At 36.7% G+C, this 16651-nt stretch overlaps 1 protein-coding gene and 1 pseudogene across 1 annotated transcript; one reads left to right on the forward strand and one right to left on the reverse strand.

Moving 5' to 3' along the window:
• Positions 1-646: 646 nt before the first annotated feature.
• Positions 647-1130, forward strand: LOC138176364 (cytidine deaminase pseudogene; annotated as a pseudogene).
• An 11407-nt stretch (positions 1131-12537) lies between these two features.
• LOC138176366 (olfactory receptor 6N1) lies at positions 12538-13485 on the reverse strand. Its single transcript, XM_069107170.1, has one exon. The coding sequence runs from the start codon at positions 13483-13485 to the stop codon at positions 12538-12540; it is 948 nt and encodes a 315-aa protein (XP_068963271.1).
• Between the last annotated feature and the right edge of the window lie 3166 nt (positions 13486-16651).

The following is a 16651-nucleotide window of genomic DNA, read 5'->3' on the forward strand; positions in this document are numbered from 1 at the left end:
ACCTCTCCTATTAAAGCAGGAATGTAAATTCAGGAGGCAAATTTTGAACTACAAAATGGATCCAACTCTTATTTAAAGATGCTTCATATTATTCCAGAAGACTTATGTGTAATAGATGACATAAAAATACCATCAAGAGTATTTATGAGACCAAAAGGGAGGTAGGCCAATCATTTGGGGAGAAGGAAAAAGGGTAGATGGGTCATTCAATGTTTTATGCTTGACTTCCCAAATATTAAAGTACATAAGGAAAGTCTTGTGGTGCTTTGGTTAAATGTTCTATGGAGAATTTCTTTTTTACTTCATTCTGGAATTAACAAAACTCCAAATAAAAATACTTTTGTATATAGCATAGACTGCCTGGCCCCCACTGCCTAAATATTAAGCAGATTTTATTTCCCCTTTCTGCCCCCCTCCAAGGGTTCTTCCATGAGGGGGCTTAAGGCACATCTTGACTCTTTGCCAATGACTCCAGATCTACGTATGTATGTATGTCTTATTTTGCATATTAAGTCCATCACTTCTGTCTAGAGATGACTATCAGACTTCATTAGTAGTTCCCTTGAAATTGGGGTTGGTTAAGCCAACACCCTTTTGATTTCTAGCTCCTATCCCCAGCAACTACTGCCTGCCTCCTGTAAACCTGAGAGTTATCAGGATCAAGGTCATGGCTTACATGCTTTTTGATCTGGTCCCATGTCCAAGTACTTGGGGGCCTTTAGATACAACTCAGATGAAACAACTCATTTTCAGGAGCCAAGAAGCCAAGGAGTTTGCCTACTGTTCCTATAGTAACTTCCCAGTGGGTCAGCTCTCCTGACCCTGCATGGGAATATTTTTTCAGGATGCAACACGGAAAATGCTGTCTACCCACTAGGCATCTGGGTAGAATGCACTGCCATTCAGAAGGCCATCTCAGAAGGACACAAAGAGTTCCAGGCCATTGCTCCTACCAGTAATTTGAAGAATGACTTTATCCTGCCATCTGGAGTCTGTAGACAAGTAATGAGAGAGTTTAGAAAACATTGGCATGCCTACATGATAAAAGCAGATGGTACATATGATGTCAGGATGGTCCATGAACAACTGCTGAATCGTTTGGACCAAATGACCTGCAGAAGTCCAAGTGAACCCTGATGATGAAATTGTACAATTTTGCTCTCCAGAAAAATAGTGATATGAATCAACCTCAGTGATGACTAGTTTCAAAGCACTGGCTGCTTCTGCATCTCCTGCTCACTCTATGGACCTCTTTGTCATTTATATTTGAAGTACCTTGAACATTCTACATGGTTTGAGTGGAGGGAGCACCAGTCTGGGAGCCAATAAACCTGTGTTCTATTCCTGACTCTGCCTTTAACTTCCTATGTAACCTTACAGTAGCCATTTAGGCTCTTTAGTCCACAGTTTCCTTTTCTGTCAAATCAGGATGTTGACCTAAATCAGGGATTCTTTTTTTTTTTATTAAGCAATTGAGGTTAAGTAACTTGCTCAAGGTTACAAGGCCAGTTATTTCTGGGTGTGGTGCTGAGTGTCTGAGCCCGGGATTCGATCTCCAGGTCGTCCCAACACTGGAGCCGGTGCTCTTACTCGCTGAGCCACCTGGCCACCCCTAAGCAATTGGGGTTAAGTAACTTGCTCAAGGTTACACGGCCAGGTGTTTCTGGGTGGGTGCTAAGTGTCTGAGCCCGGGATTCGATCTCCAGGTCTTCTCAACACTGGAGCCGGTGCTCTTACTTGCTGTGCTACCTGGCCGCCCCCAATCAGGGATTCTTAATCTTGTTTGTGTCCTGGACCCCTTGGATAGTCTGGTAAAGTCTGGGGACACTTTCTCAATAGAATCATTTTAAATGCATAAAATAAATACATATGATTACAAAAGGAACCAATTATATTGAAATACTAATAACAAAATATATTTTAAAAAGCAAAAACAAGTTCACAAAGCCCAGGTTAAGAACCTTTGGGTTAGGTAGTCTCCAAGTCTTTCCCACTCAAACATTCTATTAGTTAAGGTCCATCCTATGTGTTATGGGTCAGCTCTAACATCCTATGTTCTCTGGTTTCTACTGTTCACAGACCCTCCCTAGAAATTGTAGCCTACATTGAAACCAAGTACCAATCAGGAGTCCTGCTGGTAGTCAAGAACTTTTTTTCTCATCTCCACTTTCTATTGTGGATGGGGTCATGAAGTAATGTAAAAGAATTATACAGTTGCTATATTAATTCTGCATAGATTAAGCCAATCACCCTTTGGTGGCCAACCTTCTGATGACTTTGGTAGGAGCTATGGGGGCCATAGTCACTGTGCATTCATGGCTTGAATCCAGCTTCCTCTATGGATGCTGTACCTTATATCTGATGAGCACCATCTCACTCACACCAAAGCCAAAAGCAGAAGGTGCGGTTCCTCCACAATCATCACTCAAACAAACCACAATGTCATAAAACAACCAAGAAAGACATACAACTCTGATGATTAAGTGAAAACTGTTGGAACTGTATGTCCTTTATGGGTTGTTATATATTACAATTTGCTTTGTCCTGTATTGGTTCCTCCAATTCAAACTTGGGAGGAATATGGTCCTCCATGCTCCTGGTAACAGTGCTAGTACACTGACCTATCACTGCCTCAATTTATCCTCTGGTTATCTTGACCTATCCTCTGTTGATTCTGCATTGTGATTTTATTATAACCATCTTCTTCCTGTAGCATCTGGCTAATTGCATGTACCAGCCCCAAGGACCAAGGACTACCTAACCTTTCCATCTGTCATTTCTTTTCCTGAATCCTTGATATAATATGCTTGGAGATTAGATTCCTAAAGTTAATGAAGTTACTGTAAATAGCCTAGAGAGACCTCCGCCAGGCTCTGCTCACCCTTCTCACCCTAGTCCATACGCAGTTTAATGACTTTGTCACCATAATACTCCCACTATCTTAACAAATCCAATAGAGTAAGGATTATAAACATGAAAGACAAGTCAGCAAGCATTTATTAAGTGCCTACTATGTGCCAGCCATTCTGCTAAGGACTGGAGATACAAAGAAATGCAAAAAACAGTCCCTGCCCACAAGGAACTCACAGTCTAATATGGGAGACAACATAGAACTATGTACAAAGATAATGTGGGATAAATTAATGATAGTCTCAGAGAAGGCATCAAGATTTAGGAGGATTAGAGTAGGCACCTGTGATTTCATTGCTATTGTGAACACTCAGATAAGGACAGTCTTTCCATCATGGCAGGTCAGTCCCTTCTCTGCAACTTTAAAGTATCAGAGAGTAGTTTGGGGGGTGGGGGAAATTGATGGATTAAGGGATTTGCTCAGGCTTCCACAGCCACTATGTGTCAGAGGCAAGCCTTAAACTCAGATCATCTTAGTTTCAAGCCTAGATCACTATCTACTACACAGTTTTGTGTCAACAAATATAAGAAAGTAAATGCTTACTATACACAAGAAACATCGTACATGGTCTAGAACATGGCTTGTAATATTTTTTTTTACTTCCAACACCTTTTTACTCAAGCAATCTTTATATGATCCCAGTTTAGATATGTAAAATAAGGAGACAAATCAAACATTTCCTGATGATAAAGAATAAAGAAATTTATTTTTAAGCAATTCTTTAGTATACATATAATTTTACCATTCATTAAAGACAAAAGCAAATTTGCCTACTAATGAGATGGACGTGCTTACTTATTTTTACATAAAGAATTAAATATTGGCAGAATATTTGATACTGCAGGATGTAGAATGTCTTCAATGATTTTCAGAGTTTATCTATATTGAGTTTATAATTGTCAATGCTGAGAATGCCATTTCATGGAAACATAGAACAAAATGACAGGAGTATGTTTATGGCCATTTTAGAAATTGTTGGCAATTCTGTCCTAATCCCAAGTCAAAATTCATTTAATGATTTTTTTTAGGAAACTTGAGTTTTAAACCTGTGTCACTTGATAACTTGGCAAATTCTTCTTGAACTTTTAATGACAGATTACTGACATTTTTTATTTTAACTGAATATGGTTCATGAACCCAACTTAGTTTTTTAGAATCAAAATTTGAAGGGAAGTATTTCTGAAACTGTTTCCAGGCACTTCAGATGATCAATTATAATTCTTGCAAATAAATCTTTGGGAAGGTTATTTTTAATTATAAAATCCTCTCTAGCTGCAAACATTTCTAAAGAATCATTTTCCACCCTATTCTTCCATATGTTAACTTTTTAAGTAAAACTTTCAATTTTGCCTTTTAACATGTGACAATTTTTTCCTTGAAGCAGCATGTTTAAGCCATTGAGTTTTTCAAAAATATCCAACAAATAACACAGTTTTGAAAGCTGTAAGTAATTATGGAAAAAAATTAACAAAATTAGATTTCTTCTCTGTCAAAAATATAACATCTTCATCTTTTAATTTTGATAATCTGTTTAAACTTTGCCCTCTTGAGAGCCACAATTCAATATATTTTCTTTTTCTTGTCAATATTTTTTCTGGAAGACTTTTTATAGTAGGTGGAATGGGACACAGCTGGACACAGTAAGCTAGATGATTCCAATTTCTTTTGCAACATCTAAAGCATTGTAGGCTGTAGCAAGATGGACATAGCCCTTCTTGTCTCCATCAGGCCAGATCAGTGTGTTGACCTTGGCCACAGCCTGTTTGATCTGATGCTTGTTGGCCTTGATGTCCACAATGAAGACTAGCATGTTGTTGTCCTCAATTTTCTTCATAGAAGACTCAGTGGTCAAAGGAAACTTAATGATGGCATAGTGATCAAGCTTATTTCTCTGAGGGGCACTTTTCCTAGGGTATTTGGGCTGCCTTGGAAGTCTTAGTGTCTTGGGTTGCTGGAAGGTGGGGGATGTTCAGATCTTCTTTTTGTGACTATGGACACCCTTCAGCACCATCTTCTTAACCTTCAAAGCCTTGGCCTTGGCTTCTGTCCTGGGGAGGACAATGGCTTCCTTCTTCACCTTTGGCACCATCTTGGGGAAAAGGCTTTTTTGTCAATTTAGGTGTATTTGGTAGTGAAGACTCTGCTACATCATCATCAGTATTTTTACCTCTTCTGTCTAAATTTAGCCACTTATCCATAACTGAAAAATATTTTGTCCTAAAATATGAATAAATATTGCAAATAATTTTGCAAATAAATATTAGCTTTAGTGTATGAACTTACATTTGTGCTTAATTTTTAAAAAATTGATGTTCACACATACACATTGATGGTGGTGGTGGAGAAGTAGTACTAAAGGGCTTTTGTCTTTACTTGCAGCAATTAAACACTTCTGTAGAAGAAGGAAGTAACAGCGATTTTTGAAATCAAACATTTTAACACAATACAATTCGAAGATACACTAATTTGATACTTTCTTGCTAAGGAATGATGGTAAGAAAATATAAAAATCTTTATTTTTCATGTTTCTGTAAGCGCAGAAAACTTTGTATACACACTAAAAATACCGCAATTTGTAACATACAGTAGTCTTGAATCAAAGTTGAGGTGTTTCTGGTAGTGTTTTTGGCATGATGGTATGTGCATGTGCAAAGTGCACATGTTGTGTGTTCAGAACCAAGGCTACAGTGAAGTTACATGATGCAACATGGACAAGTGCTGCCAGAAATGCCTATAATTCTTTATGTATTTTATTTTGAGTTAATTTTTGGTCATTGTGCATTCAGAAACATTTTATTGTTGCCAAATTTTTTGCAACCCCCCCACATTCAGTTGTGTGACCCCATATGGGGTTATGACCCATAGTTTAAGAAGAACTGGTTTGTAGTCCCAAATTGGTCCCAGATATCAGCCTGCATCATCTTCTCCCACTGTATTATTTCACCTTTCATTTCCTGGCCTGCAGCAGCTACTTTTCTGTTTGTTTTTGAGAGGCAGTTAGGGTTAAGTGACTCACCTGGAGTCACTCATCCAGTAAGTGTCTGAGGGTGAATTTGAACTCAGGTCCTCCTGACTATGAAGTTGATGCTCTATTCATTGCTCCATCTACCTGCCCCACCCCAATATATTTTAAAAGAAGGTATGGGAGGGAGGGAGAAAAATTTGGAAGTCAATATTTTAAATGAACACTAAAATTTTTCTTTTCATATAATTGGAAAAATAAAATGCTATTTAAAAAAAAGTAATTGGAGTTGGTCAATACATTGATCAAAGTTCTAAGGTTTTTCAAAGTTGTTTTTCTTTGTATTGTTGTTATTGTATGTATTGTTCTCCTAGTTCTACTTACTCTCTTCTGTATCAGTTCATACAAGTCTTCCTGGCTTTCTCTGAAACTACCTCTTTTATTATTCCTTACAACACAGTAACATTCCATTATATTCACATGCCATACTTTGTATATCCATTCCCAGTGGATGGGCACCCTTTAATTTCCAATGTTTTGCTATCACAAGAAGTCCTGCAATAAATATTTTCGTACACATAGGTCTTTTCCCCCTTTCTTTGATATCTTTTAAGGTGTGGGCTTAGTAGCCTACAAAGAATTTCTGGAAAGACAGTAGCAAGATTCCACATAGAAGAAAATTGAGAAACTGAAAGACGTGTCTGCTAAATTGTTGAAGTTCCTGGAGGAAGTGCCCACACCAATAAACATATTAATTCATTAAATTGCCAATCTATAATCAATTTATTATGAGTAAATATAAGAAGACTTCAAAAGTAGTCTTGAGTTCTGTGCTGTTTAATATTATTATTGATGACTTGATGAAGGGCTTAGATTATATGCTTATAAAATTTGCAAAAGATCTGAAGCTAGGAGGGAAAGAATAATTCATTGTATGACAGAAAATGTGTCCAAAACCACCTGTAGGCTGTAATGATTAGTTATATCTACCAAGAATAAATATAACAATCATAAGTATAAAGTTTTGAACTTAATTTAATAAAGCAATATCAGAATTTTAGGATGGGGAAGACATACAAAGCATTTCTTGTGAAACAGACTTAAGGAAAGCTCAGTTTCAATCTATGTGATATGACTGTCAAAAATGTCTAATCCAAACTTATACTGAATAAATAGAATTATGACATACAGAGTACTAGAGCTGAGAACTTCAATGTATTCCACCCTAGCCAAGTGACATCTAGTATATTGAGTTAATACTAATAACACCTTAAATTTACATAGTATTTGAAGGATTACAAAATATTTTCCTCATGGCAACCTTATGAAGTAGATGGAAAGGGCATTCTCCTTGGGAGATTAAAAAAAGTAAGATTTATATCTTAAGAAACTGTGATTTCTCTCCGTTGTCTATTTTCTTCCCAGGTGAGAAAATTGATGCTCAGAGAGATGAAGGGAGGTGCCCATGAGCACACAACTGGTATATGATGGAGTCAATATTTAAACTCAGATTTCCTGACTCTAGGTCCTGAAATCTCTCTCATGTCATACTGTCTCCAAAGTTTAAGAGGGATATTCACAAGTTGGTGTCAGAGGATTGCTATTGGAACTAACAGAGATAGAAGCAATTTTCAGATCTAAGAAAGTCAGAATTTTAGAATACCAGGAAGGTGGAAATGATACAAGAGTTAAAGGTCATTAAAAATGAGAAAATTGGGGTCATTTAAACACTCAGGAAAATATCTTGGGGGTTAGAATCTTTATTTTTGGTGGATGTGACCAAGGGTATACTGGCAAATATTTAATAATTGGCTGCACAGCATACATTTAAGTTTAATATGTATTATTATCATTTGAACCACCATTTTCTTAAGCTTAGACAATGAATAACAATAAATCAATCCCTGGTGTGTAGTGTTTTTTTTTTATTTCCAAGGCATAAATACTCCACTAAATTTGAAAATTGACTCAAAGTTTGAGTTGACTCCAAGAAATCCCTGAATTTGCAAGAAAATAGACAACTGAGAGAAATAACAGTTTCTTAAATCTTACTTATTTTAATCTCCCAAGAAGAATGCCCTTTCCATTGTACTAGAGATTACAAATGATCAAAAAGGAGTGGTTACCCAAAATAATTGGGGACTTAATAAGAATCCTATAGCTACTTTTTGATGAATTTGATGAAGTCTAATTGCACAGCTCAAATGAACTACATTTTGGGGGTCCTGAAAGGACTAGAAACTGATTGCTGAAATACTATCAATGATATCTGAAAGACTATGGAAAATGAGAGAGATTATGTAGGATTGGAAAAGAACATATGTTGACCTAATTTAAAAAAATTAAGAGAACCGAGTCTGCAAACTGTAAAACAGTGAGGTTGATTTCAATTTCTAGAAAATTCTGGAACACATAATCAAAAAGATGGTTGACAAGCATTTAGAAAGGAAGGTGATTACAATGAGTTGGAATGGCTTCATCAAAAATTAATCATAGTAGACTAATTTCATTTTCTTTTTTGACAAGATTAGCAAACTAGATGGTAAGGGAAATGTAAATGTAGCTTATCTAGATTTTATCAAATATTATGATTAAGTATCATATAATTTTGTGGAAAATGTGAAGAGATATGGATTAAACAGTAATTCAATCAGATGTATTCCTAACTTTGGGTGATTAAGCTCAAAGGGAATTTGCTAATAGCTCCCTGTCAACATAAAGCCTCGAAGCTGGAATATTACAGGTATCAGTGCTTGACCCTGGGCTACTTAACATTGTTATCAATTCTTTTTTTTTTTTTTTTAAGCAATCGGGGTTAAGTAACTTGCTCAAGGTTACAAGGCCAGTTATTTCTGGGTGTGGTGCTGAGTGTCTGAGCCCGGGATTCGATCTCCAGGTCGTCCCAACACTGGAGCCAGTGCTCTTACTCGCTGAGCCACCTGGCCGCCCCTAAGCAATTGGGGTTAAGAAATTGCTCAAGGTTACACGGCCAGGTGTTTCTGGGTGGGTGCTAAGTGTCGGAGCCCGGGGTTCGATCTCCAGGTCTTCTCAACACTGGAGCCGGTGCTCTTACTCGCTGTGCTACCTGGCCGCCCCCATTGTTATCAATTCTATATATAAGTGTAGAGGTATATCCTCACTATAATTAATCACTAACATATGAGAAATCTCAATTCAGGAAATCAAAAGTCAGCTAGGTATGACTAAATCCTTTATCAGTTTGAAAGAATAATAAAGGCTTTAGGTCACAATATGAAACCAAATGATATCACATAAGAAATATCTTGTCAGTGGATGAAGAGAATCAGTCTTGCCCCATGAACTATGGACAAAAACAACAAGCTAATTCAGAGCCAGTGAGTCAAAGGGTGGTTGATTCTAAGGGTGAAGGATGAGTCAAAGGGTGGCTGATTCTAAGGGTGAAGAATTCTTGAGGGGAACTGCCCTTGAGGGGAAAACAGTAGTTTCTTTCTTCCTGACTACACTATTTGACAACCTTTTCAATTTTGAAAGGTAAGAAATAGGCAATGGTAGCAGCATCACCAAAACAGCTGTGACTGGTAGTTGCTTCTGCATTAGAAGCTGAGAACCACACTGAGGATAAAGTAGTGAGAATATTTCTGACTGTGAATTAAGATGGTTATAAAAGAATCAGTTTATAAATGGGTATAGCATTACAAAGGGAAGCTAAATGGCACCATAGTTCCCAGAGCACTAGCCCTACAGTGAAGAAGACTCATCTTCTTGAGTTAAATCCATCCTCAGACAGTTACTACCTATGTGGCCCTGACCAAGTCACTTAACTTTATTTGCCTCAATTTGTTCATTTGTAAAATGAGTTGGAAAAGGAAATGGCAAACCCCTGCAGTATCTTTGCCAAGAAAACCCCAAATTGGGTTCATGAAGAGTCAGACACAACAGAAATGACTGAACAAGTTTATGTTCTCCTGACATTCAGAAATATCATGGCATATGGTAAGACTGGTAGTAAGAAAACCTGTATTCTAATCCTTACTCTTCTACTAAGTAGACTAGTGGGATTCTATAATTAGAAGGTACTTTAGAAGTTCAATCTGAAACCTCTCTCCCATACATGATTTTACTCTATAGTACAGATTCTGAGCCTGCTGTCCATGAATTTGGGTTGTTGCTGTTGTTGTTGTTTGATCTGGATAACGATATTCCCATATGTTTGGTTTTCTGTGTAATCTAATATATTTCATTTTATGCATTAAAATATTATTTTGAGAGGGGTTAATGGGCTTCACTAGACTGCCAAAGGGGTGCATGACAAACATAATGCTAAAAATACTTGCTCCTTCACATCCCTTACAAATTGTCTTTTCAATGACATCTCAATGAATATTGACATAATGCAAAGGAAGTCATATTGGAGTCAGAAAATTTGAATTTGAGTCATTTCCTGCCTGTGTGATCTTGGGTGAGTCATTTCACCTATATGAGCCTTAATTGTCTCATCTGTGAAATAAGAAGAACCAATAAGGTGCTAGTAATGAAAATTCTTTGAGATCTTTAAGAGGTAGCATGCTATAGCTGTCTAGATTAAGTAGCTTACTGAGTCAGGAAGATCTGATGAACAAACAATATTGATGCTTACTATGTGCGTAGGTGATATGCTAAGCACCAGAAATATGAATAAATACAAAAGATAGTCCCTGCTTTCCAGAAGCTTAGAGTTTAATTTATTTTGTTAATTATAAGCATTTATATTTTTCCCTTACATACGCCCTCCCCCAAAAAAGGAAAAGCAAAGTCTTGTAATGAATATTCAGTCAAGCAAAATATTTTTTTCTACATTGACCATATCTAAAAATATATTTTGTTTTGTATCTTAAACCCATCTTCTCTTGGTCAGAAAGCGGATAACAAGGATCAGCATTGGTTTTCTGGTCATTGCATTGATCAGAATTATTAAGACTTTCAAAGGAGTTTGTCTTTGTACAGCATTGTTATTATAAAATTGTTCTCTTTGTTCTGTTCATTCAACAGCAGTTCATACAAGTCTTTCCACATTCCTCTGAATCTATCCACTTCATCATTTCTTATGACATAATAAAATCCCATAACATTCATGTACTACAATTTGTTCAGTCATTTTTTCAGTTGATGGAAAGCAAAGTTTTTTGCCTGGATTCAAATTCTAATTCTAAAATTTGCTGGCTCTGTGTCCATGGATAAATTTGTATCCTCTTATAGTATCAGTTTTCTTACATTTTATAAGACTGTTATGAGGCCAAAAATATAAGGTGAATTGAAAGAACTACTTAAGTGTCAATTGCAATCATTATCTTTGGAGAAAATGAAGTCTTCTCTCTCAGCTGAAATTCATCTTTTTTTGTTCTCAAATATTTCCTCAAGTCCTTCATATCATTTTTTTAAGTATACATCATATTTTCCTCACTAAATTATAGGTTCTTTTAGGGCAGAGACTGGGTTATTTTCCACATGTGCATTCCTAGACTCTTGCCCCTAGTAGATGCTTAATTCATTGAATTGTAATGGCCACCTTATAGGATCCCCCAAACAGTAGGAAAGATGCCTTAGATTCTTCGAAACTTATGGGATTTTGAGTTTTTCATTGTATCCTGAGCTAAGGAAATATCATATGATTTGGGGGATGGTGATGGAACTTAAAGAGGCCTTTGGAAAGAGTTTTAAAAAGACAAGTGAAAAGAAAATGCAACTGGCTTACTATTTCCCAAACAGTATTGGCAGTGGAGAGGATGAAATGTGACAGGGAGCAATTTTAACATAGCGGTGTCATGATCAGTAAAGAAAACAATATCCTCTTCTCAGTCTATGGGAAGAAATGACAACAATGGGTGGATGCAGAAATATCTAAAGACTCCTCTCTGTTGCTGCCACTTGTCCATGTGGTTGGAGTGCTGACAAAAACCAATGTATCATAAAGATATGAAGGAAGTGATTGTTATAGCACTCCTCTCCTTGCTCCTCATTGCTTAGATACAATATATACCATCTCTGAGCTCCTTTATTGAGTCTGCTAGAAAATGCACATTTTTTTTTAGTAAACTACTTTCACTTTTTACAAACACCTCACCCCATACATAGGTATTTCCTTGTTCCCCTTTGTGGTATAAAGGTTCACTGGGACATTACTTGTAGTTTTAGTCACACACAAAGACATTATCTGAGATGCTTTCTTTTGGCACTGGACTGGGAACTTTAATCTCTAATCCATTGTTAGAGAAATTCTCTTTAACTAGGGTCTTCAGTTATGTCATTTATCTAGTAATTTTGCTAACTATAAGTTCCAAAGCATACCTACAAAGGGAAATTTGGTATCTTTCAGTCATTAAAACTAAAAAGCTGTGTTGACCCGCTGGAAGACTTGAGGTAGTTTGGGGATAAAAGAATGAAAATGAATAATTTTGACTTCTATTTCATGTCCACTGTGACCTCCTAAACCTTGATCCCCTAGTGTTATGTATTGATGAAGACCATGGAGAAAATGAGGCTATTCATAGAGGAGTTGAAAGCAAAACTCAAGGCTCCATCCTCCAAACTGCAAAACAAAAGTTGACAGCATTATTTCTTGCCCCTAAAAGTTGATCCTTTCCAATATACTCCACAGCAACAAGCCAACCCTCTCCTTCCCCACATCCCTTATAAACCATGACACTTATGGTTCAATATGTATGATCCCTGCCCTCTGCAATTGCCTCCTCAAAGCATCCTTGATCTCTTTATTGCGTAGACTATATATGAAGGGGTTAAGGAAGGGTGTGAGTATGGAGTAGACAACAGCCAGTGCTCGATCATAATCAAGTGAGTAGCTCTTCTTCAGTCTCACATACATGAAGAGGATGCTCCCATAGAAGATGAGGACCACAGTAAGGTGGGAAGCACAAGTGGAAAATGCCTTCTTCTTGCCCTCAGCTGAAGGTATTCTGAGGACAGTTAGAATAATCTTGACATAGGAGGTGAGAATTAATAGGAAGGTTGCTAAAATCTTGCAGGAGTTGATTATAAAGTCCACCAGGATATTGATGGAGGTATCTGTGCAAGCCAAACTTAATACTGGGGGAAAGTCACAAAAGATATGTTGAATGTGGTTGGGGCCACAGAATGGGAGCCGAGAAACCAGAGAGATCTCAACTATTGGCCCCACCAAGCCAACCAGCCAGCAACCTGCAGCCATCTTGGAACAGAATGGTGGGGTCATAAGGGTAGGGTACTGGAGGGGCTGGCAGATAGCCAGATATCTGTCATAAGCCATGGCTGTGAGAAGGTAGCACTCAGAAGCTCCAAAAGAGTGGAAGAAGTAGATCTGAAGGAGACAGCCAGAAAAGGATATAGTCTTCTTTTTACTGAGAAGGTTAGCAAGCATCTTAGGGATAGTCGTCGCTGTGTATCCAAGCTCAAGGAGGGAGAGAACACTAATAAATTGGTACATTGGTGTGTGGAGCTTAATATCCATTCTGACCACCAGAAATATCAATAAGTTTCCCAGGATGGTGACAAGATAAATGAGAAGCAGTAGGAAAAAGAGGTAAGTTTGGACACCCTGAAGCTGGGGAAAGCCCAAGATGATAAATTCCGTCACCTTGCTCCAGTTCCCAGTGTCCATTTCTATCTGATCATGGTCCTAAGAGGCACAGGGAAAGACAGGTGAGATATAGCAGTCTGGGTGGAAGGGAGAACCCTCCAGTTTCCTTCACTTATTCATCTTTTGCTTGTTCATATTATTTTTCTGGTTGTGTTAGTTATTCTATCCAATATAATACAACTTCTTTAGTGCAGAGAGAGTTTTCATTTCTATCTTTGCATCCCCAGAAGCTAATCTGGCATATAGTAGGCACTATAATAAATGCTTATTAAATTGAATTGAATATTTATCCTTCTACACTCTAAGAGTTTTCTGAACCTGATTTTACTTTCCTTACTGCCAACACCAGATGTACTTTCCATATCTTCCTTGGGTTTAGGTTGAAATCTACCCAGACAAGGGTTGAAGAGAAACTGGCCCTCCTATTTTCTTTCTGTGTGACATTATGCAAGTCACTAAACATTGCTGGGTCTCAGTTTCCTCAGGCATAAAATGAAAGGGTGGGACTAGACAATTTTCTCAGGTGCCCTTTTTCTTGGAATCTATGGCTCATAAAAATGGGTTTGTTAATGAGTACCTATATATTTTGGCCACAGTGCAGGGATATGTCAAGGAAATACTGGAATGTCTCATGTGGTAAAATTTCATTCATCCCTAAAGCCCTCAAATAGCAAAACAAATCTCTAGTGACCAGAAGTGATTTCATCTCCCTGGGTCCTTTAAGGTTAACTTCTAAGCATTCCAGAAGCAGTTAAGAATTTTCAGAGTCCAGAAGAGACTGATCAAGACCAGTGCTTCTTCTTTCTTTTTTGCTTTTTGTATGGGGAAAGGAAGGGCAATTGGGGTTAAGTGACTTGCCCAAGGTCACATGGTTAGTTTTTGTGTTAAGTGTCTGAGGTCCGATTTGAACTCAGGTACTCCTGACTCCAGGGCCAGTGCTCTATTCACTGTGCCACCTAGCTGCCCCAAGATGAGTGCTTCTTAAACTTTTTCCACTCATAATGCCTTTTCACCTGAGAAATTTTTACATGAACCTGTGTATATAGGTATGTAAAACAGATATACAAATTAAACATTTACTTATAATAAATTATTCATAAGGAAAATTATTTTAAAACAATTCTTTGGTATACATATAATTTTACAATTTATTAAAAATGAAAGGAAATTTGCATACTAATGAGATGGATGTGCTTGTTTTTCAATGAAGAACTAAATCTTAGTAGAATCTTTCACACTACAGGATGCAGAACATCTTCAATGGTTTTCAGTGTTGACTGATATTTTGATTTTATAATCATCAATGCTGAGAATGTCACTTTACATAAACACATAGGACAAAATGCAAGGAGTATGTTTATTGCCATTTCAGAAATGTTTGGAAATTCTGTCCTAATCCCAAGTCAAAATTCTTTAATGACTTTTTAGGAAACTAGAGTTTTGAGTCTGTGTCACTTGGTAACTTGGCAAATTCTTCTTGAACTTTTAATGGAAGATGACTGACATTTTAAAAATTTCATTTGAGTATAGTTTGTGAACACAACTTACTTTTTTAGATCAAAATTTGAAGGAAAGTATTTCTGAAATTGTGTCTTCAGTCACTTCAGATGATCAATTATAACTCTTACAATTAAATCTCTGGGAAGGTTATTTTAAGTTATAAAAACATCTCTAGCTGTAAACATTTCTAAAGAACCATTTTCTACCCTATTCTTCCATATGTTAACTTTTTTAGTAAAACTTTCCATTTTATCATTTAACATAAATATGTTACAATTTTTTTCCTTGAAGCAACATATTTAAATCATTAAACTTTTTGAAAATAATCCAACAAATGACAGCTTTGAAAGTTGTAAGTCATAAAAAATAGCAAAATTAGATTTATGCTCCATTAAAATATATCATCTATATCTTTCAACTTCAATAATCTGTTTAAACTTTTCCCTCTTGAGAGCCACATGATTTAACATATTTCTTTTTCTTGTCAATTTAGGTTTATTACAACCTGTTAGTGAAGACTGCCACATTGTCATCAGTATTTTTACCACTTCTGTCTAAATTTAACCACTTATCCATAATTGAAAAATATTTTTGTCCTAAAATATACATAAATATTGCTAATAATTTCCAAATAAATACCAACTTTAGTTTGTGAAATTACATTTGTGCTTAATTTAAAATATACATATATATATTCATTCTTACATACACACAGAGCGATGTTGGTGGAGAAATATTATTAAAGGGCTTTTGTCTTTACTTGCTGCAATTAAACACTTATGTTTCTGTAAAAGAAGATTAACATCGATTTTTAAAATCAAATATTTTAACACAATGCAATCTAAAGATATATTAATTTGATATTTACATGCTGAGTGATGGTAAGAAAATATTAAAAGTCTTTATTTTCTGTGATTAAATTATTATGTTTCTGTAAGAGTAGAAACCTTCCTATATACAATAAAAAAATTCATAACATACAATAGTCTTGTCTCTGAGCTGAGGAATGTCTGCCAGCATTCACTAGTGTTGCATGGTGGGATGGCATGCACAGTGCAAAGTGTGCATGCTATGTTTTCTGAACCAAGGCTGTAGTAAAGTAGCATGATGCAACATAGACAAGCACTGCCAGAAACAACTTGGGTTCCTTACACATTTGATTTTGAATTAATTTTTGGTCATTGTGCATTCATAAACCTTTTAGTGTTGCCAATTTTTTTTTTTGCAACCCCCACATTCAGTTGTGAGACTCCCAAAACCCACAGTTTTGGAAGTGTTCACCTAAACCCTAAACCAAGCCTTTTTCCTTTATAGCCTGCAACCTGTGGGCCACTCACATAATTCCAAAAGAGTCTGGGCAGTCCAAGGGGCCATAGGCCACAGGTTGTATAAGCCTGCCTGAAACCAAAAATATCTGATAGAGCCGAAGTAGTTTCAGAAAGGAAAGAAATTTCTATTTCATACTTTTGACATCCCTGCCCCTTTCAGAAACTCAAGGGAGCCAGTAGGCTAATACTGGCCCCAAATATTCAAGGTCTCAAAGAGAGCTTCCCTAGATATTGTCTGAAACCTTTCCCAATGCTTACCAAGTTCACAGTCTCATTGACAAAACAAATCCTATATCTTTTGTCCATTCTATTCCATGAGGACCCTGTTCTTTATGGTGACAGCAAACTAATATTCCAAA

This window comes from Petaurus breviceps, unplaced genomic scaffold, assembly GCF_028583685.1.
Source record: "Petaurus breviceps papuanus isolate PSGF00001 unplaced genomic scaffold, PetGlider_PUasm1.0 87804, whole genome shotgun sequence".
Taxonomy (NCBI): Eukaryota; Metazoa; Chordata; class Mammalia; order Diprotodontia; family Petauridae; genus Petaurus; species Petaurus breviceps.